Below are 24,495 nucleotides of genomic sequence, written 5' to 3' on the forward strand. Positions count from 1 at the left end.
TGACCCTCCACCTGCCTGGTGACCCCTTGCTCAGCACAGCGAGGCTATGAGCTGGTCCCTACCACCTGACAGGACCAGGCAGAGACCCCAGATCCATTACATCACTCCTCATCTCTCCCTACCCCAAACCCCGGAACCCCCTTAATCTGCTTTCTGTGGCTAGATTTGCCGATTCTGGACATTTGATATAAAAGGAATCCTACGATATGTGACCTAGGCCTGGTTTCTTTCTTTAGCATCGTGTATTCAAGGCTCATCTGTTGGAGCATGTATCAGTGCTTTGTTCCATTAGGACCGAATCCCATTCTGCTGGACAGATGAGTGAACCCTGTGAATTACAGAAAAGTTAAAGGACAGATAAGCAAAAATAAGAGACAAGAGGAAGAGAGGAATGTCCTGTAATTCCACCACTTGGAAGCAATGTACTCTTTTGTTGTGTGTCTTTTCCTGTGGTCTCCTGTGCACACACGTATGTCATTATGAACTTTCATATACATGAGATCTTGTGGCCTGTTGGTTTTTCCCTGTAGTGATATCCCGTGAATGTTGTTCTATGTTCTGAATTTTATTTTATACATATATGTATTTTTAAGTAAGCTCCGTGCCCAGCATGGAACCCAACACAGGGCTCGAACTCACGACCCTGAGATCATGACCTGAGCTGAGATCGAGTCGGATGCTTAACCAACGGAGCCACCGAGGCGCCCCTCTAACTATTTTAAACATGTCTTTGAAGGTTGTGTAGTATTCTGTCTTCAGGACTCACCAGGATTTATTTCAACCAGTTTCTTTGTGGCTCACCATTTCCCCAGGCGTTTACTGTTTTAATAGGCAGTGATGAGGACTCAGACCTGTTTATCTCCGTACACTTGTCTGAGTTCCTCGGCTTTTGTTCCTCGGGATCAAGTTGCTGGTTGAAAGCCCAGATACCAGCGCTGTCCAGTACAAATACAGTGCAAGGTGGAATAACGCAAAATTTTTTTAGAAGCTGTGTATGTAAGGTAATTCTACATTTTCTAGCAGCCATGTTTTAAAAAAGAAACAGATGAGGTTAACTTTAATATTTTACTTACCCTATTACGTCTAAAATATTTCAGTGTATGATCAATATAAAAATTGAGACTCTGAGTTTGCATCGTTTTTTGTACTAAGTCTTTGGAAGCTGGTGGGTATTTTACGACTCCCTGGACCCGCCACCTTGCAAGGGCTTAGTGGCTGCATGTGCCTAGTGACTTGCAGGTATATACTTCCTGGTTTAAGCTTTTGATACGGAGTGACAGGTCACCCCCCCCCCACACACACACACACAAAGATTGGGCCAGTTAAACTCCCACCAGCCCCTGGAAGGGTGGGAAATCAACCCTCAGGTTGAAATCTGAAACCAAAGATAATGAGGTCAACATGCCTATGCACCCAGGTGGCTCGGTCTCTCGTCTCCACGGCAACTGTGACCTCATGGGGACTTGGAGAAAGGGCTGAGCAAGGAACAGGGAAACCAGAAAAGCTTCCATCCTGGGAGCCCCCGAGGGGGGCCTCGCACACATGGAGCAGGTGCCCGCAGGACAGACCCTCTGGGGGACCCCCGGACCTGAGGGTGCTTTGAAAGTCAGTTCGTGAGGCCTCAGACGTTCTCCCCCCACCCCACCCCCCGCCCAATTACTGAGGCTGAGGAGCCGTACCTAAGTTGAGCCCTGAGCTCTTGGCTCTGGGGATTTGGGTGCCAAAGACAGGGAACCAGATGTGGGAGGTTGTTTTTCTGACCCCTCTGCTTTCAATCAGGCACGACAGGAAGGCTTGTGTGCATATGTGTGAGTGTGCACTGTGCAGGCACTTGGCATGCAATTAGCTGGAAACTTCCTTAGAGAAACCTGGTCCATGATGATTTCTGGTTTATACACCTCTTCTTATCTGTGTGATCTTGGGCAAGTTTCCATGCTCCCATCTCTAGGATGGGGATAAAAACCATCCTTACCCAATAGGATTGATGAGAGGCTTATGTGAGCCAGGGCTTAGCAGGAGTGGGGCTGAGCACAGTGCCCTGGACACGGTGAATGCTCAGTGAATGTCAGCTGCTGTGGTTCTCGTGCTTATGCACATAATTCATTTTTTTTAATGGCTCTATTGAGATGTAACTCACATACGGTACATTTCACCCATCTAAAGTGTACTCAGTAGTTTTTCGTATAATCACAGGATTGTGCAGCCATCACCACAATCTAACTTTGGAACATTTTCATGCCCCCCCCCCCAAAGAAGCTCAGTACCTATTAGCATGACTCCCCCTACCTCCCCAGCCCCAGGCAAGCCCTGGTCTACTTTGGATTTGCGTATCTGAGCATCTCCTATAAATGGAATCATTCAGTGGGTGGCCTTTGTGACTGGCCTCTTTCACTTAGCATCATTTTGAAGGTAACTCATCTGTCATAGAGGTTGTTTAGGATCATCTTGGGCTGTAATTTCTGATAGTTATTTTTCATCAGATCATTGTATTTTTTTTTTTAATCTGCAGTTGAGAGCTCAGAGCTGCCTTTGATCACACAAAGGGAGGCAGCATGGGGTGTCAGTAAGCAAATGAACAAACATGAAACCACACATGTTCTGCGCAACAAACTGAGCCCAAATCCTGGGTCTGCCTTTCAACTTCAGCGACCTTCAGCAAGTTACCGATCCCCTCAGATCCTTAGTTTGTTCTTCTGTGAAATGGGAGTGTCTGTCCATTCTAGGGTCATGCAGAGTATTAAGTAAGAACATGTGCGCGCAGGACATGCTACTCTGCCAACGGATGATTCATCCATAGCAATGTCTTCGAGATTCCTGGGCTGTCCCATATGGGACCATATTGTGTGCTTAAAATATTCATTACGTGACTAATAAACATGTATTGCGTATTAGAGAAAATTCGGAAAATATAGATGAATCAAAGCAAAACAAACACTTTAATCCTGCTACTGGGAGGGACAATTGCTATTATTATTTCGGGGAAAATAAATCCAGATTTCGTTTCATTACTTATATACATTTGTGTGTGTCTACATATTTCCCCCAGCATGAGGCCATGCTATTTTTGTAGCAAGCTGTTGTGTTTTTAAGCAGGCGCCAGTGTGGGGCTTGACCTCACCACCCTGAGATCAAGAGTTGCATGCTCGACTGGTGGGCGCTTGGGTGGATCAGTTGGTTAAGTGTCTGCCTCCGGCTCAGGTCATGATCCAGGGTCTTGGGATCGAGCCCTGAATCGGGCTCCCTGCTTCCCCCCTCCCTCTGCCTGCCGCTCCCCCCTGCTTGTTCTCTTCTCTCTCTCTCTCTCTGTCAAATAAATAAATAAAATCTTTAAAAACAAAACAAAAAAAAGAGTCACATGCTCTACCATCTGAGCCACCCAGGTGCCCCAGCAAGCTGTTTTTAAACGATATCATATGTGGACTATATTTTCATGTCAGATACACAATTATCACTTTTCAAAAGCAACATGCTTTTTTTTTTAATTGGCTAAGTATACCATAAAATATTTGACCAATCTGCTTTTGGTGAGCACTTAGGTTGAGTCCAGTTTTGTTTTGTTTTTTTTAATTTTCTTTTTAGATTTTATTTCAGAGATAGAGCACAAGTGGGGAGGAGAGGGAGAAGCAGGCTCCCCGCAGAGCAAGGAGCCTGATGCGGGACTCGATCCCAGGACCCCAGGATCATGACCTGAGCTGAAGGCAGACGCTTAACCGACTGAGCCACCCAGGCGCCCGAGTCCAGTTTTTAAGCTGTTAAGAATACAGAGGTGGGACACCTGGCTAGCTTAGTTGGTATAGCGTGTGACTCTTGATCTCGGGAGTTTTAAGTTCGAGCCCCACATTGGGCATGGAGATTACTTAAAAAATAAAATTTAAAAAAAAGAATATAAAGTTGAACATATTTGTATATTCATGTTCTGTTCTTGTTGGATTTATTTTTTTTAGAACAAATTCTTGCCAAGTAGAATTACTGGATTTTTTTTTTTTTTGAATTACTGAATTTTTCATGTAAACGTTTTACTGTGATAACGTGTACCAAAAAGTGCATCACCCATGAATATATATTTCCGTGAACTTGCTGAGAACACATGTGTATAACTTGCACCTGGATCAAGAAATAGAATACTCCCAGTACCCAGAGGCCTCCCTCATGCCCCATTCAAATTGCTACTCTCCCCTCAGGGGCAACCACTATCCTGACTTCTCTTTTTAAAAATTAATACAGGGGTGCCTGCGTGGCTCATTCGGTTAAGGGTCTAACTCTTGATTTTGGCTAAGATCATGATCTCAGGGTTGTGAGATCGAGCCCCACATTGGGCTCGCACTGGATGTGGGGCCTGCTTAAGATTCTCTCTCTCCCTCTGTCCCCCTCTAAAAAAAAAATTAAGACAATGTCATCATCATCATTAGTAGAGAAGTTTTAGATAGGTTCACAGCAAAATTCAGGGGAAATTAGAGTTTTCTCATATACCCACCCCCAACCCCACTATTGCTTGATCAGCCCCATTATCAGTAATCCCCCAACAGAGTGGTACTTTGGATAGTCGGTGAACCTACATGACACATCATCATCGCCCCAAGTCCATTGTGTACATTAGGGTTCCCTCTTGGGGTTGTATGTTCTGTGGGTTTGGACATATGTATAGTGATGGGCATCCATCATGACGATATCCTACAGAATCGTCTCACTGCTCTAAAAACCCTCTGTGCTCTACCTATTCCTCCCTCGCCCCCGCGACCTCTGACAGCCACTGATGTCTCTCACGTCTTCATAGTTTTGCCTTTTCCAAAATGTCATATAGTTGGAATCATCCAGAATGTAGCTTTTCTTTTTCTTTTTTTTTTAAGATTTTATTTATTTTGACAGAGACAGCGAGAGAGGGAACACAAGCAGGGGGAGTGGGAGAGGGAGAAGCAGGCTTCCTGCTGAGCAGAGAGCCCAATGCGGGGCTTGATCCCAGGACCCCGGGATCATGACCTGAGCCGAAGGCAGATGCTTAACGACTGAGCCACCCAGGCGCCCCCAGAATGTAGCTTTTCTATCCTGACTTCTAACACTATACATGAGTTTTGCCTGTTTTTGAACTTTATTTGGATGGAATCATAAAGTACGTGCTCTTTCCTGTCTGACTACTTTTGCTTGTTTTGATGGTTCTTTTTTTAGGATTTTTGAATTTTTTTTTCAAGTAATCTCTACACCCACTGTAGGGCTCGAACTCACAACCCCGAGATCAAGAGTCCCACGTTCCACCAACTAAGCCAGCTAGAGGCCCATTTTTGTGGTTTTGAAACTCACCCAAGTTATAACACGTATTGTTGGTTCACTGTTGTATGCTATCCTATTGCGTGACTACACTACACTGTAACTCTTTATGTGTTCTGCCATTGCTGGGGGCTTGGATAGCTTCCGGTTTAGGGCTGTTGAAATCGTATTTCCATGAACCAGCTCCTACATATTTTCTGATGAGCACAAGTATGCGTGTTTGTTGGGTATGGACCCAGGAGTGGAACTGCTAGCCTATCCAGTGTACACATGTCTTTGCTGATACGCGTGTGCTGTAAATGGCCATATCCTCCTCCAGAAAGGTGGTAGCAGCCCCTGGTGGTTATCAGCCTTTCCAGTGGTCAGTTTCTACATCTGTAATGGGGATAGAGCCCTGTCCCAGGGTGTCATGGGGAAGAGATGAGCTAGTGTGTGGAGATGTGCATCCAGTACTCAGCAAACCCTCCGTAGCAGTTGGCAGTCATAAGGAGTATTTTCTCACCAACAACAGCTTCTAGGGAGGCTGGAGAATTCTGAGCTGCAGATTCTTGAAGAGATGCAACCTGAGTCTGAGACCAAAAAAAAAAAAAAAACAAACCCAACAGGAAATGAGGTGACGAGCTGGTCCCAGAAATTAGTTGCCTCTGCAACAAGAGGAGAAGAGATGTTTAAGGCATGGGAAGCACTGGGAGGAGGGAGGAGGGGGCTGGCTGTTCGTCAGCCCAGCACCTGTTTGGAAGGTTCTGCAGGAACTGTACCTAGTCCCCGGGAACCAGAGGTAAGGGCCTTGCACGCCAGGATATGTGGGCAGACAGGAGATACTGAGTAGCGGATGAGGGCAGGCTTGGGAGATGGGTCCCAGCTCGCCTCATGGCAGGTTGTGTGGTCGAAAGTGTTAGCTACAGTGTTCAAATCGGAGATAGAAGAGTAGCTACTGCCCTACAGTGTTGTGTCGAGGCTGAAGTGAGAAGGCACAGGTCGGTGTTGGTGTTTCGTTCTGTGCGTTTCATAAAATAAGCCCTTGTGTGGACGAGACCATTATGAATCCTGGCACGCACAAGGGCCCCATGCCAGCTGTGGGAGAAACATGGCCCACCAGCCCGGAAAGGGTCATTAAGAAAAACTCCCATACGTAGGTTTTCTAAAACCATTGAGATCATACGTCATGCACAGTGCAATTATCAAAATCCTATTTCTTTTCCTTCCAGTTCCCTCGCTGCACCAGATTCTCTGTGTCTCACTGCGCGTCTCCCAGATTACCTAGCACCAGCCTGAACCGCTTTTCCCTTCCATACTCCTCTGCCTTGCAGTATGGGACCAACTGTCTGAAGCCCCTTGCTCAGCTAGGAAAACACCTGTCTTCAGGAGTGGGAGGGGAGGAAGTCAGACAAATGGATGGGATCCCTTTAGCGGGCTGGGGAAGGGGAGAATGACCTGGTTCACGTTCTTGCTGTCCCGGGAGCTGCTGTTGTATTGCCAAGGGGATCAGAAGGAATAACCCCAGAGGTGCATTGTCAGGAAGAATGGGAAACCCTCTGTTGGATTCTTCCTCTGGTGGTGCTCAGTGTTGCCTGGGTGGGGAATGCAGGAGAACAATGGAACGGGAGGGTGGGACGAGGCAGGAGGATGTCACCAGCCTCCTGCTGGTGGCTTCTGAGTTCAGGGATCACTCATGTCTTCCTGTTTCTTTCTCCCACTCTGCCCCCCTCCTTCTCCTCCTCCTCCTCCCCTGCTTCTCAGTCTCCTCAGACCAGATCGAGCAGCTCCACCGGAGGTTTAAGCAGCTGAGTGGAGACCAGCCCACCATTCGGTAAGACCTGCGGTTGGGTTTGGGCTTTGGGCAGGTCCACGGCCCTTGAGGATTTCTCTTGCAGCTCTTTCTTTCTCTGAGTGCAGGGTGACTCTGAAAGAGCCCCTGGGTTGCCCCATTTCCTGCGGCAAACCTGTAGTTGTTGTAATTCTTTTGGTCCCTTCTAGACGAGATGTTCTAGAGCCAATCTAGAGCCACACCTGTTTCTCTCGGGATCAGGAATGTCTAAGCAGAGTGAAGACAGCGGGCCAGTCAGCCGCACGTACCCTACCCTGACTTCCCCAAATGGGACGTGCTTCTGGCCTCTGTGCCTAGAATCCCAGATAGACGTTGAAGGTCTGTTGAATGTCTCTGGACTCCGCTTCCTCTTGGTGGTTACTTCCAGCCTCAGGCAAGACGGCGGGAGCAGCCTCTGATTTCTGTCAAGGAAACTGGCCATCCTACATTGCGTTTTTAATGTTCATCTTTTAGAAGCTATGTAGGCTTAAGGAGGAATGCCTTAAACTGTTCTCCTTATCCCACAACAGTGTGTTCAGTCTTAGATGCTGGTTGAATCATATAAAACTAGGTTCGTGAGAGGTCCTGGTTAGCGTGTTTGGTCATCCCAGAGTTGGCCAAGAAGCTTTGAGTCAGACTGTTGCAAGCAGAGTTTCCAGTGCAAGGTAAGCAGCGCTGTGCCACAAACTTTCTAACAGATGCGGTTTCCTAAAATAAATATTCCAGGTCTGAAGTTTACAGTCTTCAGGCTTCAAAACAAACATTTGAATAATCCAGGGAAACTTCCTCCATCTTAGTAAACAGACTTAAATTTTACCTAAGTTTTATGGAAACTGACAGATAAAATATCCACTTTCCCTGGTCTGTCTAAACAAAAGCATGTTGTTAATCCCATGCATTGTATTCTCAAAGCTTCCATTCCCAGAGCTTAGAGTCTGGTGATCGCATGGTTCCTGTGGCCTCTTGTCTCAATTTGATTATATCCAAGGCAGAATGAGAGCCGGTTAGGACTGACGTCTTTAATTCTATCCAGGGCACCTGCTAAGCCCAGTAAAGGAGAGGGAGTGAGCCCAGCAGAAAGTCACCTGGCTTCTCGTTGGCTCCGAGAGTGTTACATGTCTGGGTCGGAGCCAATCACCATGAGATGCTAGAGAGGCAAATGGGTTTTCCCCAGCGCTGTGAGGGAGTGGAGCTGGGTCATCAGCCAGGGCAGGGATGGAGGGTGGAGTGGTTTCTCAAGGGCAAGTTGGGCTGAGGAGTGGGTGCAGGGTGGGAACACCTCAGCCGGGCACCTGGGAGTCTAAGGGGAGGTAACACTGTGCACCTGGATGTTGGACCATGGAAGTGGCAAGGGCACCCCTCCCCCTCCTTCCATCAGAAGTTTCTGGGCCCGTGCTCTGTGCCAGGTGCTCGGTACCTGTGCTGGTGGATGCAGCTTACGGTGGGTGATGTGTGAAAGTGGGGCCCCCTTCCTCAAGAGAATTTTCCAGCAAGCGATGCCCTCAGCCCTGGACCAAGCTGCTGTGCGTGGGGGCGGCACTTGGCAGCCGGACTGTCCTCGGAGCCTCTCCCAGTTTGAGATTCTAGCATCCGAGCTCCGTGTGGCCCAGTGTATGTGCTTTACACATACTCTTTCCCAGCTGGAGTGTGTGCACAGATCACTCGGGAACCTTCCTCATGTAGGCTTGGCCGCGGCCGGTGTGTGGGGCCTGGGACCCTGCATTTCTAACTAACACCTGTGCCGCACGCCCCCTGAGCGCCTGGCCCTGGGGCGTAGTAAGCACTCAGCAGAGGCCACCTCGCGTCTGTCCCCGACCCGGCTCTCCTGCCTCCGGGGCTCAGATGTCTGTCTGTGCCGTCCTAACCACCACCTCTGTCCTCAAGCCTGTGGCCTCCGTCCTCTGGCTCGCATCCCTCTGCCTAAATCCAACGCGGCTAGTAGGTCTTAGCAGCAGCGGGGTTTCTTCCGGGAAGTCAGCACCCTGTCAGGCTCTCCGGGCCCCTTACGCCCTCCCCGTGGCCACAGGACGCAGCGGTTTCTGCCTCCCCGTGGGACGGCGAGTGTGAACGTGGGTGTGATCACCTGGGAACCGTGTCACAACGCAGGTTTGACTCACAGGTCTGGAGCGGGACCCCAGACTCTGCATTTCCAACAAGCACGCATGGTCACGGGCAGGTCGGCCCCCCCAGCACCGAGGGTGGTGCCCAGGAGCCCCTCTGGGTTGGGTGGGCGGAGGCTGCATTCCCACAGGCACTGGGGGGCCCGTGTTGCAGGCTCCTGCCTCCCACTTGTGGGCACACGAGCCGTGGCTCTGCACACCCACCCCCAGGACCATCCCACGCATCATGCTTTTCCCACCTGCCCTCACGCAGGCCCTGAGTGTGTCGGCTTAGACCCGGTGAGCAGCCCCTGCTCCCAGGCCTTGGGGCCCCTTCAGGTCGTGTCCATACTCTTTAGCTGGGGACCACCAAGGTCTCCGGATGCTGGTGTTTGCTTTGCTGAGGTCTCCTCGAGGACACCGCCTTTTCCAAGATAACCCTCCTACCCCCTGCACTCCCACAGCCTCCTCCTGGGGATGCCCCATGCCCCCCATTGACGGTGCAGAATCATAACTGTGCCCCTAACAGACCGCTGGCCCCATGAGGGGCAGGAACTGGGTGTTTGTTCCTGGCCCTAGTGCTGTGTCCAGGGCTGGTGACCTACTAGAGGCGCTGGGAGGACCATTACTGGTTGGTTGAATGAATGAGAGCAAAGTCATGAGGAAGAAGTGAGAGTAAGGATTGCCAAAGTTCCTTATAAGCCATGAAGCGTGGAATCCGTGAGACCCGTTGTTAACGCCGTGTCCCTCCATAGGGTGTGCAAGTCCCCGGGGAAGAATTTATCCGGGGCCTGGTTCGTAGGAGCGTTCACGGATGTAAGTGGTTATTCATTGAGCATGCTTTTTGTGCTGCGTAGCTGGAGTATGTTACTTTTGTTTTCTAAAACCCGACCGGAAGTAGTGGTAGGAACACCTGTTCTCCCCATTTTACAGATGGGAACGTCAGGCTCAGAGGGGTGCTGTGCCTGTTCCCGAGTCACAGAGCTCCTCCGTGGAGGAACGGGGACTTGAGCCCAGGGCTGAGATCCCTCTGTGAGGAAGCTGTGGGCATTGCCGTAACTTGGGAGTGGCTTCTGAGGACCTCAGTCTCCCTGCTCTGCCATCCGAGGACCGTCCGCCCTTATCATCCCGGGGTGGGATGTATAATCTCCATCCCCAAAGCCCCAGCCCCACTGTCTCGCAACCTCTTCCGGGAGGCTGATGTCAGCTGTGCGGCGACTGCCCAGCCCAGCGGGGAGGAGGTGATAGACCATAGTGTTTTATGCAAACAGGTCTGCCTGAAGGGCCCCCCTTCCCCAGAACCACTTTGCCTGATCCTACTCTGCCTTTCAGGACCTGGGGAAGGGGGAAGGGGCAGGTTTTCGGGTCCCCCAGGCATTCCTACCCATCCTCCCAGGGCAGAAGGGATGAACAGCCCTGGGCTGGGATCTGGTCCCCGGCACCGTCCCCGCACTGCCAAGGGTTTCCCCAGGGACCCCGGGCCGAGCCTTCAACCTCAACATCCAGGATGCTGTGGGCTATGCTGGGATTTCTGAACAGGGAAGGGCGCTTTGCTTCATTAGCATCCAGCTTTGTGAAAAGCATCGCCCGGCGTCCCCCGGGTGAGGCCCCCAGCACCACGGTCTGCGAGGGGTGTGGGAGGTGGCACGCTTTGCCCTGCCTTCTCAGCGAATGAGGTGCCCCGAGAGCTTATTAGGATCCTGTGGGGCAGGAGTTGGGGTAGGAAAGGGGAGGGGTAGATACCTCAAGTGCAAAAAGCCCCTTAAAAGTGACCATTTACACCTGCAGGCTTTAAACATAGACTACTAGTAAGTTTTGTAAGTTGCATTAAAAAAGTAATGAAGAATTGAGTTTCTGAATGTGTGACTTTGATAAATTGTATATAGCTTAAAAAAAAAAAATTCCCACAAGCTAAGAACCACTGGAAGGGATTTAATTTTAACCCACCATCTCCTGCCCATGTTTAGTTGGTCCCTTGTCCTTCTGAAAATGATCTGAGGCTGTCCGGGGACGGCCTTACCCTGAGGCCCCAGAGCTGCCGGGTCAGAGCCCCACTCTGTATGCATTCCTTACAAGGCCCAGCACCTGAATAAAAAAAAAAAAACAAAAAACCTAAAGCTGCATTTTCCTTTAAGGCCTCCCTAAATTGTATATTTCAGAACCCCCAAAACCTGAGTCCACGCTGACACAAGTACTGAGCTCTGAGTCCTCTTGGAGAAATGCTTGAATAGAAAACGGTCATGGGACACATTGGTCGGGTACCTGTGCTGTGTGTGTAGACTTCTGTCCTCAAGGCTTTTCTTCCAGCAGGGAAGCCCCTCCCCTAAGTGGATCCCCAAACAGATAGGATTTTAGATCACGAGGAAAATACAGTAATTGCCTCTGGCACTTTGTCTTTCTTTAGTTGGGGCCACTTAAGTGGCGAATGCCTTAAACAGCAAATTTTACTTCCTGAGCGCGCCGTGGCCGGCTCACCATCCTCCAGAAATAGATGCCGTGGAATCCTTCAAAGTGACGCAGGCCAGGAGGAGGTCTGATTAGATAGATCCACGTTACGAAAATATTTTTAGATTCATCAGGCCTCTGAATGTGGAGTGAGTCCTGGAGTAAACAGAGCCACAGACATACAAGGCAGAGAAAAAGGGAGCAGTGCTCATTGTTGATCGCCACCCAAGTACAGAGCAGCATTCTGGTTTTTCTTAATATTTTTATTATTTGAGAGAGAGAGAGAGTGAGCGAGAGCATGAGGAGGGGGAGCTGCAGAGGGAGAGAGAGAAGCAGACTCCCATGCTGAGCAGAGAGCCCAATGCGGGACTCGATCCCAGGACCCTGGGATCATGACCTGAGCTGAAGGCAGACGCTTCACCGACTGAGCCCCCCAGGTGCCCAGGGCAGAGCAGCATCCCGATAGGCCCGAGCAGAAGTCCTGACTCTGCGTCCTGCTTTGCATCCCCTGGCAGCACTTACCCACTGCCCTGTGGCGTTCAGGGTCAGCTTACAGTCAAGTACGTACGTGGGAGCCCCGGCTGCCATTAGCTGAGGGCTAATATGTGCCGGGCACAGGGCTGCACGCCCACCTGCCTGGTCCCAGGGGTCTGAGGAACCCTGTGAAGTTCACACCATTATCCCATCTTCCAGATTAAGAAACTGAGGCTGGAGAGGATAAGGTCAAAGCAGAGCTGGAACCCCCAAATAACTGTTTTTCTTACTATCTAAGACTTATCTTTGGAGGGGTTTACTTATGGAGGGTCTTCCCTGCTTAGAAGAAAAGCCAAAGCCTACAGTGATCATATTGCTTTTCTCTAAATTAAGTCCTTTTAACCTAGTCACTTTGCTTTTATCCTGTCAAATGGCCAAAAATGTCCTTTTTTTTAAGTCCTCCTGACAGTGAAGAGTTGAGGCACGGCCTACATCATCAGGCCATTTTGCTGTCAGTGTTTAATGAATTCCGAGAGTTAATGAGTCCTCCCTTTAAAGCCTCAGCTAGCATGGTGCATGTTCATCTGACAAAGAAGAACCCACAGTTGCCTGGACAGCTCTCCAGGCGACAGTGGGCACGAGCAGTCCCGTCCACTCAGGTGACAGGGAGAGCCGGGCAGGAGCCCCTTGGGTGTGAAGGGTGCTGAGATGTCCCCAAAGCAGGACAAAGCTTTCTAAAGGGACTTGACTAATTCGCAGGTACTTGAATGTACAGTTTTTACAGAGACCCTTTTCCGGGTGATAGGGCCTCCCATGGCTGGTTCTGGTGCCCCAGATGCTGGAGTGAGTGACTGGTGCGCTTCCCTCTTCCTCTCCTGGGGGCTCCTTTTGTGGGGGGCGGGGGGGCACGCGTGTGGCGGTGCATGGAGAGAGGGAGGGAGGGTCGGAGAGGTGACTAGCATGTAGGCAAGTCCATTACGTCTGAGCTAAGGAAAGAAACAGGATGGAGGGTGCCTCTCTTGGGACCGTGGTGGGGAGAGGGACCTTGGGGCAGGGAGTCATGTTCGGGCTGGAGCAGAAGGGACAGAAGGAGCCATGTGTGATGACGAGGGAAGGGGCTCTAGGCAGAGGCATCGGCAGACTCCGGTGGGATGCGCTGCTTCCCCACCTCCCTCCTGACCCCTCAGCCTCCTGCTTCGTCTGCTCCAGCCTCGTGGATATTCCTGCCACGCCCGCCCCAGAGCTCTAGAACACACTGTTCCTTCTTGCGGGGTTTCTTTTGGCCCTTGGAGCTGGAGAGTGTGTGTGTGTGTGTGGGGGGGGATGTCCTGTGCACTGTAGGGTGTAGGTCACATCTTGGGCCTCTGCCCGCTAGATGCCAGTAACACCCCTCCCCCGGGATGACACCAAAAATGACCCCAGACGTGGCCACTGGGGTTGAGAACTTGCCACCCTGGTCTCTGCTCAAGCGTCACCTTTGCCAGGAGGCCTTCCCCGGTCACCCCCCTGAGATCTCGTCCAGTTCCCTGTGGTCTCCATCTTGCCCCTGCTTGGTTTGCTTGCACAGTGCTCGCTGCTGCCGGAGATGCTCCGTTTTCCCTTTGTCTTCATCCCCCTGCTGGAATCCCAGGAGGGATCCTGTCTGTCCTGTTCACCGCTGGAGCCAGCACCTAGAACAGCGTCTGGCCCGTGGAAGGTGCTGGAATACTTGTTGCTCCCCCCTGTGATGAGGACACGGCAGGTGTCGGGAGGGCAGCTGGGTCCGGGCCTGGCGCGGGTACGGGAGAAGCTGAGAAAGCATGTGGCAGGGAGGAATGACATGGTGATGCCACTCTGGCTTTCGGAGGACGCACTTGCCTGGCAGCAAGGGGACCGCGGCTTCTTCCGCCAGAGCTTTTGTGCAAAGGCATGTGGATGGGAGAAACAAATGGCTGGTGCATTTGGGGACTTACCTTAACCGTCCCACGAGTTCCCCGGGGATCACGTTCAAGTGCAGGCTCTGATTCCGGGCCAGCTAAGGCTCCGTGTTTCTCACAAAGCCCAAGTGATGCTGATATTGCTGGTCTGGGGAGCAAGCACACTTTGAGTTGCTCAGCATTGCCTGGGGGAGACCCATGCGTGATACGTGAGGCTTGGCCCCTCCTGCGTGAGTCCCCGTGGGGGCCAGTTTCCCCAGTGGGGGCCCCCATGTGGAAATGTCACCTGCTAAAGGGTGGGCAGGGTGGGGGGCATCCAGGAGAGTCGGGCAGGCAGCCCCTGGAGTAAAGACCCCTCTCGGATGGACCAGTGCGAGCAGGGAGGCCAGAGTTCCAGGCTGGGAATCTGGGGGGCCTCGCTGTGTCCTCAGCTGTCGGGTGGCAGAGGACGGCCCCGAGCCTGCAGAGAGAGCTTTGCAGTTGAGCTGGCCCTCGGAGCTGCCGGAAGCCAGCCCACACCGCAGGCTTGAGGAAGGGCCCCTCCTTGGTGGTTTCTCAGTCTTTCCTTCTCTTGCGGGCTGGATGCTTGCCTTCTTTCTGGGTCCCGGATGGGGCCTCTAGAGGCTTCGGGGGGCGAGGGGGCAGATCCCCAACCAAGATTTCAGTTGTTTTCACTCTTTCAAGTAAAAACCGACAACCCAGAAGAAGTAGTAAGTGTGAGGAAGTGTACGGGGCTGTTAGAGCCCAATTCAAAGCTCCCCTCCTGGCTGTGGGACCGTGGCCTCCTCACTTCACCTCCCTGGGCCTCAGTTTCTCGCCTGTTAAATGGGGGTTATGGGTGTGTGGGGAGCAGTGTTTGCAAAGTGCTTAGCACAGCCTGGCACAGGGAAAGCCCTCTGGATGCTGTTGGTGGGGGGGGGGGGGGAGTCTTTAAACCCTGGGGCTCAGCCCCCAGGAGGAGGTGTGCAAGTTGTGTGCCCCTGGGGCCTCCGTGGGGGGACCGCTCCCCGCTGGTCACTGCGGCAGCATTGCCGGACCCGTGGCCCCCACACATCAGCTCCGTCCCCAGAGCCCTGGGCTCGTGGGGAGCAGAGCTCTTTCCCACGGCGCCGGTCTGGGCCCGGACACCTGCGGCTGAGCTGGTTCTACCAGCCCAGTGGCCGCTGGGGGCGGGTGGGGAGGAAGGAGAATAAGACCGAAACCGGCATTTATGGGGCATTAAACTGTGGTCAACCTCTCCCAGGCTCTGGGCTTCGGGCCTGCAGTTGACTTGTTAAAAAGGGAAGTTGGCAAATATCCGGGGGTGTCCCCAAGGACCAGACAGCCAGACCTAAGTCTTCCTAGCATCTGCTTCCCGGAGATACTGTGCACTGTCTGTCAGTATCCTTCTTAGCAATAAGAAGTTTCTTTACCTTTGCCTCAGTTTCCCCATCTTTAACATGGGGATAAACGTCTGCCTTATAGGAGAATAACGTAAAGCTCTTAGAGCAATACCTGTCACCTTGGGAGTACACAGAAAGTTAGCCGCTATTATTACTGCCCTAATGTTATTTTATTTTATTTTTAAAGATTTATTTCAGAGAGAGCACACCGTGAGCGGGGGAGGGGCTGAGGGAGAGGGAGAGAGAATCTTCGAGCAGACTCCCCAATGAGCATGTAGCCCAACGCAGGGCTGGATCCCAGCACCCCGAGATCATGACCGGAGTCAAACCCAAGAGTCAGCTGCCTAACAGCCCGAGCCACCCAGGCGCCCTGATTGTCCTAATTTTAAAATGAAGAGCTCACTGTGTGTCAGGCGGTATTCTAAGCACCGTGTGTGTATTTATTGAATTTATTAATTTCATTAACCCCATGACACTACCCAGACATTCCCATGATACCCATTTTACAGATGAGGAATCTGAGGCTCCAAGACCTGGAGAGGCTTACCCAAGATCACGTGCCTGGTCAAGTACACCCTGAGCTGGCCCCGGGTGTACTTGATTTCACAGCCCCTTTGCTGTGGGCAGTGCTGGGTCTGCACCCAATTCACAGATGAGGAAACTGAGGCAATGAGCGTCTGTCACGTGGCTGTGTGAGAAAGCTGAGGTTTGAGTGTGGGTCCAGCAGGTACTTGAGGACTGGGGAGCAAGGGCAGCTGGGCTTCAGAGACGCCTGCACAGACCCGGGATCCTGTGCCCCCAGCCCGATTCCCAGCATCTGCCTCACCTCTGCCCCTGTCAGTGGGAGGTCAGGCCGCTTTTCTTGTTAATTTTCTTCTGCAGACACATGGTCAGGCTCTGCAGGGTCCTTCCTTCCTCCACCGTCAGCCCCAGGGAGCCCTCTGGCCCTCTGTGGGATTTCATGGTGGCTGGAGAGGGCTGCTGGTGGGTCCCTTCTTGCCCCCTTTCCAAACACGGGGCCCGGGTTTCTCCCAGCCGCCTAGAACCTGCAGTTTCCCCGTTGCTGGCCTCTGTTCCTTTCTGGGGAATTAACCAGAGCCATTTCCACGTCCCACGTGTGTCCCCAAATAGGATGCTCCTGGCAGCTCTGGGGGACAGCTCCTCTGATAGCCTGTTCCCGAGCTTGGCAAGGCACAGCTGAGGTTTGATGCTCTCCAAGGACCCCAGGGTGAGTCCTGGGAGCAGCCGAGAGGCCTGGATGCCTCGGTGGGGGGACTGAGCCTGGCGCTAGCCAGGTGCTCAAGACAGAATGGACGAGGAGTCGAGCCCTGCCCACACTCACCACCCCTGTTCACTCTGCACACGGCTCACTGAGCACCTGTGCTGCCCCCAGCTGCGCAAGGCGCTGAGGACATGGTGCTCTGGACACGAGGGTCCCTGTCCCCAGCTCTCTGGTATGTGAAAGCTTCAGATGTCTGTGGCATCTGCGTGCCCACTTTACAGATAGGAAACCGAGGCTGAGGCTGGGTTAGTGGTAGCCCGGACCCCTGGCCAGTGAAAGCCAGAGGGGGGGTTGGGGGGGGTCTCAGCCACGTAGCTGCTGGTCGCTTCTTTCCCCTTCTCCCAAAATTCTCTCTCTAGCTCCACGTGGCTCCTCTGACCTGACTTGTCCCCGTGTGGGGGTCTCCCGTGATGGCGAGGACGGCGTACCCAGAGAAAGTGTCGGCTCCCAGAGAGGGGAACTTACAGACTGCACACAGCCGTGACCTCACACCCAGGTCCAAGGCAGAACGTTCTCTGCCTCAGAGCCGCCTCCTGTCCCTTCCTGGTCCCCCTCCCCGAAGGCAGTTGACCTTTCTCCTGATTTCGGGCTGCATAGGTCAGCGCTCGTACCTTGTGCTCTTTATATAAAGAGGGTCATAGTGCAGTGGTTCTTTGCTTTTTGGTCTTTAAGCATATCTTAGGGAAATTTTTTAGATGCCTTATTGAGATACAATGCATGTATCATACGGTTTACCCATTTAAAGTATGCAGTCTGTTTGAGGACCTTTTCATCACCCCCTCTGCCCTCCCTGCCATGAAACCCTATACCCATTAGCCACCAACCCCTCTATGACCCCACCCCCGGCAGCCAGCAGTCTGCTTTCTGTCTCTGGATCTGCCATGGATCGGCCTGTTCTGGTCATGGCGGATAAATGGATCCCCTAAGATGTGGCCGTTTGTGTCCGGCATCTTCCGCTCAGCACCTGCCTTCGAGCTTCGTCCACATGGTAGCGTGCGTCAACACTGCGATCCTTTTTCCGACCAAATAGTATTCCATCACCCCGGGCAGCTGTTCTGATTGTGTCCCTTCTTCAGACCTGGGATCTGAGGAATCGGAAGCATGGTGTCCACGGACGCTCGCTCCTGAGTTTGGCCAGGTGACCCCCCTGTCCCCCCGAGCCAGTCCCACCGGGAGCCGTGGGCGGGGGTGGGGGGCGGACAGGAAGGAGCGTGGAGGTGGCCGTGGGCTCACGGAGGGGTCTGGGCATCCGAGCCAGGCTCCCCTTTCCCTTCTGGGAGGTGGGGGACAGGACAGGGGTCAGTCCTGTGCTTCTGCCGGAAGCTTCCAACCCAGACAGTGTTTAACTCTCTGTGTACGTGGCACCTCCTCCTTCCCGGCATGCGTTTGTTCAAGTTTTGAGCCCCAAATCTGTTGACTAGCCCACCCCTGGACACTCTCATCTTACGTGTCTGACCTCCTCCCACCTCTGCTGCCTGGGCGTGCATCCTTGCTCCCTGGGATTACCAGCCTGGGCCTTGGGTCCCTTCCAAGGCCACTGCCCCTTGAAGTCCATGGGACAGAAGAAAAAGTAGGAAGCAGATTCTGAGAGAAAAGGATGGCTTTTTGTGGGAAGGTCGAGTGGGCAAGGGCCTCCTTCCCTGCGGACCCGCAGCCTGTCCCCCACCCAGCGGTACCTGTGCCCAGTGACAGGGTGGCTGGGATTGAAATTCACCTCCTTCTGCCCCCAGGCCAGCACCTTTTTTTCCCCCGCCCCGAACAGCTTTACAGAAATAGGGTTCACATACCATACAACTTGCCATTAAAATGTACAATTCCATGGCTTTTAGTACCCTCAAAGGTGTGCGTCCAGCCCCACAGTCAATTTCTGAATCTTTTGATCATCCCCTACAGAAGCCTGGTACCCTTAGTTGTCCCTCCCCAGCGTTCCCACGCCCCCGGTCCCTGGGCGCCCCTGGTCTCTATTCTGTCTCTACGGATCCACCTGTTCGAGACATTTCGTGTAAATGGAATCCGACACTGTGTAGTTTTGGTGCTGGGCTGCTTTCACTCAGCACATGTAATGTTTTCAAGGCTCAGTTGTGTTGCAGTGTGGATCCCTACTTCCTTCCTTTTTATGGCTGAATAATACTCCATCGTCTGGATGGACCACAAATTGTCTACTCAGTTGACAGACACTTGGGAGGTTTCTGCTGTGCGGCTACTATGAATAATGCTTCTATGCTGTCCGTGTACCCGTTCTTACGTGGATGCATTTGTAGGCGTGGAAGCGCCGGGGCCCATGCTAACTCTCCATTCCACCCGTTGAGGACTTGCCAGACTGTCTCCAGTCTCCAGGCCAACAGTCTGCTGTCCCAATTCCAGATTGGCCAAAGCAGGGTCTCCTCACCTGGGGTCTGTGATGGGCCTCAGGTGGCCTCTGACCCCTCATAAGGAGGCACACACCTTGTGTCTCTGCATTTTTCTGGGGGTGAATGTCCAGGACACAGAGCGTCTTGGAGCCTTCGGATCCCCCCAGCTCCTAGTGGTCCAAGGTTGCAGATCAATGCAGTGTGTTCCAGTCTTGTCTCTGGACGATTCTAATGGGACTTGCTCGGGACTAAGAAATACAGCCTGATACGTGGTGAACATGCCATGTGACCTTGGCTTTTTTTCCCTCTCTCTTTTCCCGGTGCTTCTCCCTCCTGGGACCCAGCAAGGAGAACTTCAACAACGTCCCTGACCTGGAGCTCAACCCAATCCGATCCAAAATCATCCGTGCCTTCTTCGACAACAGGTGCGTCTTTGTCCCTGAACCAGCCCTAAACCAACCTACTCTTGTGAGGGGCGTCCCATTGTTTTTGCTGTGCTCTCTCCATCAGAAGTGAGTCGCTAGGTCAGCCCACGTGAAGAGAGGGGACTACACAGGGGCTGGGTGCCAGGAGGCCGGAATCGTTGGGAGCCGTCTTGGAGGCTACCTCAGTTTCCGTATCTGTAAAATGAAGGTCACAATAGCATCTGCCTCTCAGGGTTGCTGAGGGTGCACTGGGATAATGTGCACTAAGGAGTTGGCTGTCATTCTGCTTGTCACCCTGACGTGCAGAGAAACTGAGGCACAGGCGGTGGTGCAGTGTCCCGGAGCTGAGGCTCCAACCAGAGCTCGTGCCCTCAAATGTCCAGCATTGTTGGAGTTGAAAGACTTGCGTGACTGCGTGGAGACTCACTGTCTGAGGCTCCATCAAGAGTTGGGTGGTGTACGCCCTCCCCAGGCTGCCAGGGCCCTAGGCCTGGCCCCCCATGTCTACAGAGATGGCTGAGAAACCGGGAGAACCGACAGAAAGAGGAAGGAAGGGAATAGGCGTGTTGTGGCCAGAAGATGGGTGGTGACTTCCCGGAGGGGTTTCAAGTTTGTGAGCCTGAGCCACTCAGCTCTGGTTCTGCCAAGGCTGTGCGGCCCTAAGCAAGATGCTGAGTCTCCCTGAACCTCCCCTGGTTGTGGGTAGGGGTAGGTGTCCTCAGCTGCTCTGAAAGATACAGAGGCCTGCCTGCAGGGCAAGGCCTGAGAAGCTGACCAAGAGTTAACAAGGCAAAGCCGAGAGAAAAGGTGTTCTGGGAGGACCGAACTGCATGTGCAAAGGCCCTGTGGCACAAGAAGGTCGAGCGAGTGTGGGTGGCCCAAAGGAGGTCTGGCCAGAGCACAGAGAGGCCATGCGAGATGAGAGGTGTGGGGAGGGCAGGGCTGCATCGTGCAGCCCCTTGACCAGCAAGAGGGGTCTTGACTTCAACCTGGGAGCAGCAGCGGGGGGTGCTGATGGGTTTAAGGCAGGGTGGGGATCGCAGACTCGGCTGCCGGTGGGCTGTGGGGGACGGAGGCCTGGGAGAGGGTGTACTGTGGTTCCCCCAGGCTGGAGGCAGGGCTGCTGAGGGGAGATGGAGGGCAGCGGGCAGCCCTGTGACACCTGGGAGGGAAGAAGAGAGGACAGAGGGAAGGATGGGCCTGGGGTTGGAGGTGGGCAGCCGGTACCAGAGGAATCTGCACGGACGATTGTCACATTTGCCAGAAGGACGGCACACAGTCTGTGGTGAGGATGGGGTTGGGATGCTCTTATTGCCTCGTGGGCCCACACCTGCCTGTATGTGTCCGTGAGGCTTGTTTCCAAAAGGCTCTGCGCAGATCTGGCCCCTTGGTAAGCTGGCCAGGCATCGGGGACGCAGCCTTCTGTGGGGCGCAGCTCACAGCCTGAGGTGAGCTAGGGAGGGGTGAGGGCAGTGGCCCTGCTGGTCCCAGCTGCCTCCTGGGGCCTAGCAGGCTGGTCCCCTGAGCCTCCCCCTGCCCTAGCAGGGAGTGTGTTCAGACTGGAGAGAGGGTGCTCCTGGTGTGGACGAGAATGTTCTGGGTCCTGACTGGGGCGTGGGTTACACAGGTGCATACTGTTCAAATGCAAAATCTGTGCCTTTGTAGGTAATTATTCCTTAAAACAAATCTGACCCCAGGTCGCAGCTTGGCTTTCATCTGTCACCTGTGGGAACTGGGCACGGCTCCAGGAGCTGTGTTTTCAGCTCACGGGGTGGCATTCGGGTGTCTGCTGGGCTGCTGTCCGTGAGCCTCTGCCTGGGAGACGGGCCGTGGGCCTGAGGCTGGAGCTGCAGCCTCTGTCTGGCTAGGGGACAGGAAGGCAGGGCCCACGCAAGCAGCCACTGGACTTGGGGGCGGACAGTCAGAGGCAGGAGAGACACCCCCCTTTACTTGGAGGGTCCGAAGTTAGGACAGACATCGGAGGGCTGGGGCAGGTGCGGTGCTGCCTGCAAGGGGGGCGGGGGGACTTCAGTTGGTCAGGGAATGCTGAGTGTCCGGAAGGTGGACGTCGAACCAAACCTCTGGGGGCCCCTGAGGAGTGGAGGGTGACAGGAGGGGGTGTGCTGGGCCGGGGTGGATGGTGACAACACCCACCTTTTGGGGCCTGGGGGAGCAGGGGGAGGGATTGGGGCTTACCCTGAGATTTGAAGCCTCTGGAGGTCCTGAAGCTGGGGAGCAGTAGGGTGTGATTTGCATTTTGCAAAACTCGCTCTGGTCCCGCTGGGGATGGTGAGGCTGAGGTAGGCCGTGGCAGGTGCATGATGGGCAGGCAGCCTGGAAATCTCTGAAGAGGGGAAGATTTAGGAAGGACTCCCCCAGCCTTGCCCCAGAACAGCTTGGGGCCTGCAGCTAAGAGCCCGTACACTCTTCTCCATCTTTCATTTCTTTCTTTCTTTCTTTTTTTTTTTTTTAAAGATTTTATTTCTTTATTTGTATGAGAGAGAGCAAGCGCGCATGCACTCGTGAGCGCACAAGCAATGGGGAGCTGCAGGGAGAGGGAGAAGCAGGCTTCCCGCTGAGCAGGGAGCCCGATGCGGGGCTTGATCCCAGGACCCTGGGATCATGACCTGAGCTGAAAGCAGATGCCTAACCGACTGCGCCACCCAGGTGTCCCCACATCCTTCGCTTCTTGTCGCGGAAGTTCCAAAGGGGTGGGGGGAGGACTTTGGAGTGGGTCCCAGAGACAGAATTTTCCTCTCAAGAAAGACCAGGGTCAGCCTTGCTTTCCCAATCCCCTTCAGGACCTGGACTGCGGATGGAGGGCAGTGTGAGCAGGGTCCTTCCCCACCTCCAAGGGCTCTGTTCCTTACAGAATCATCAGAAAATTAAGGATGAAGAAGATTGCTCTAAACTGGGCATCTTTGCAAAAGGAATGAAAGCTGCCCGCTTGCTGACGCCCTGCTGTCTGCCGCCAGGCACCATGCGGCCACGAGGCGGACCCTGCTGGAGCCCCGCCTGGAACGTGGGCCCTTCCTGGCACCTTCCGCAAAGCATGTTGCTAGGGACAACCTCGAGCCTGCCTTGACTTGTTAAAAGATCTGAACTTATCAGTAAACTTTGCACTTTGGCAGTAAACCAGTGACTCAGCGCTGCCGAGCTGATCACTACCGGAATTGCAGACAGCTTGATAGAGAGCAGGAGTCGGCTTTTTCTGTAAAAGGCCACAGAGTAAATATTTTAGGCTTCATGGGCCATGTAGAGTCTGTCACGGCGACTCAGCTCTGCCGTGGTGGCATGAAAACAGCCACAGACACTGAGTAAATGAATGGGTGTGGCTGTGTGCCAATAAAACTTTATTTAAAGACATTGACATTTGAATTGCACGTAATTTTTATGAAATTTTGTCATGAGATGCTATTATTACTTTGGGGTTTTTTCTCCCCCCAAACATTTTTTCAACTATTTAAAAACCTAAAACCCCCTCTTCATCCACGGACTGGACAGAAATAGGCGGCACGCGGGGGTTGGGCCATGGACAGGAGTTGGCCAGCTTCGGATCTGAAGGAAAGGGTAAGGAGAGGTGGCTCGATGAGTTACTGAATTGCTCGGTGCCTTGGTTTCCCCACGTGTGAGTGCCCACTCCTGGGCACCCCAGCCCTCACCAACAGCAGTGTGGTTGTGGTCTTGCCCCGGCCCCCTGTGCGGTGAGCTCTGGGAGGGCAGCACCGGGCTTGCGCTAAACCTCCGGGGGCACCCCCTCCCGCCCTGGCGCCCCTGCAAGCAGGTTGCCGGGAAACGGAACCCAAGGCTGAGACGGCCATCGCGGGCGAAGCGTGGGCCCAGAAGGGCCGCGTTCCCCGAAGCATCGCAGGCGAAGGGACAGGATCCGGGGTTCCCGCGCTGCCGACATGTCCCTCTCTGCTCCCGTAGGAACCTGCGCAAGGGGTCCAGCGGCCTGGCTGACGAGATCAACTTTGAGGATTTCCTGACCATCATGTCCTACTTCCGGCCCATCGACACCACCATGGACGAGGAGCAGGTGCAGCTATGCCGGAAGGAGAAGTTGAGATGTGCGTGCGCGTCGGGGCCGGGTCGCGTCTCCCCGGGTTCCGCCGCGCCCCTGCAGCTGGCGGGTGGGCGAGTGTGGAGGGGAGGGCCGGGGGACGCCAACCCGCGTCCTTTGGGAGGTCCGTCCCAGTTGACAGCACCCATGGAGGCCCCCAGGGGGTGATTCTCCCCCCAGGTTGTGCCGTGGCGGCTGGGGTTCTCGGGGGCCGTGGAAAGAGCAAGGCCCTTGGTTCAGACAGACCTGGGCTCCCCTCGGGCCCCTTCCGCTGAGCAGCTGTGTGACCTCGAACCGGAACACGGGGTGCTGATTGTGAACACACGCTGGTTCTGAGGCTCAGTGAGGTCACCCAGGCAGCGCGCGCCCTTGGCACCTGGGAGGAGCTCTGTGAACCTGTTTCTTCCCTCGTCCTTGAGCTGCCTCAGACGCCAAGTTCACCAGACGGGCCTCTGGCTGATCTGTCCTGGCGGAGCCCCCCTGGTCCTTGGGCTCTGGAGCCTGCGTCGTTGTGATCCAGGCTGGCCAGCAGCACGGGGTCCCGGGGTGGCCTGCGTCACGTGTCCCTGCCCCATGTGGACTTTCCCAGGACTCCTGACATCCCGCCGTAGGCCACCCGGAGGCTCAGGCTCGTTAGTGGGAACAAGTAAACATGGGGACTGGGCTGTATTTAGCTCTGGAATGCGTACGTGAGGGCTGGTGGGAACTGTCCAGGCTGGGGGCCCCCGAGGCCCCCCTCTGGTGCTCCGGACCAGCGGGGGAGCCCGGTGTCGGCCCAGCGTCCCACCTGCTCTGAGGGCCAGGTCAGGGGTCATGGAGGCTCCCGGTTTCCCTTCCCTTAACGGGGCGGCCGTGGGCAAACACGTTAACTTCTCTGAGCTTCCACAGTACAGTGTGTGTGTGAAATGGGCTCAGGGCAGCCTCACCTCGCGGGCTCACGTGCAGATGAGACGTGAAGGTGTTTGCCGCATGTTGCCCGGGGTGTCCGG

General features: G+C 53.9%; 1 protein-coding gene across 1 annotated transcript in view; it reads left to right on the forward strand.

Annotated features, from left to right (window-relative positions):
* TESC (tescalcin) overlaps positions 1-24,495 on the forward strand; it is a 46,088-nt gene that overhangs the window by 14,393 nt on the left and 7,200 nt on the right. Inside the window, exons 2-4 of the mRNA XM_036115873.2 lie at positions 7,003-7,072; positions 19,363-19,443; positions 23,374-23,513. Of these exons, the coding sequence (XP_035971766.1) occupies positions 7,003-7,072; positions 19,363-19,443; positions 23,374-23,513 (291 nt within the window). The remainder of the gene's footprint in view (positions 1-7,002; positions 7,073-19,362; positions 19,444-23,373; positions 23,514-24,495) is intronic.

This window comes from Halichoerus grypus, chromosome 13 (assembly GCF_964656455.1).
Source record: "Halichoerus grypus chromosome 13, mHalGry1.hap1.1, whole genome shotgun sequence".
In the NCBI taxonomy this organism is placed as follows: Eukaryota; Metazoa; Chordata; class Mammalia; order Carnivora; family Phocidae; genus Halichoerus; species Halichoerus grypus.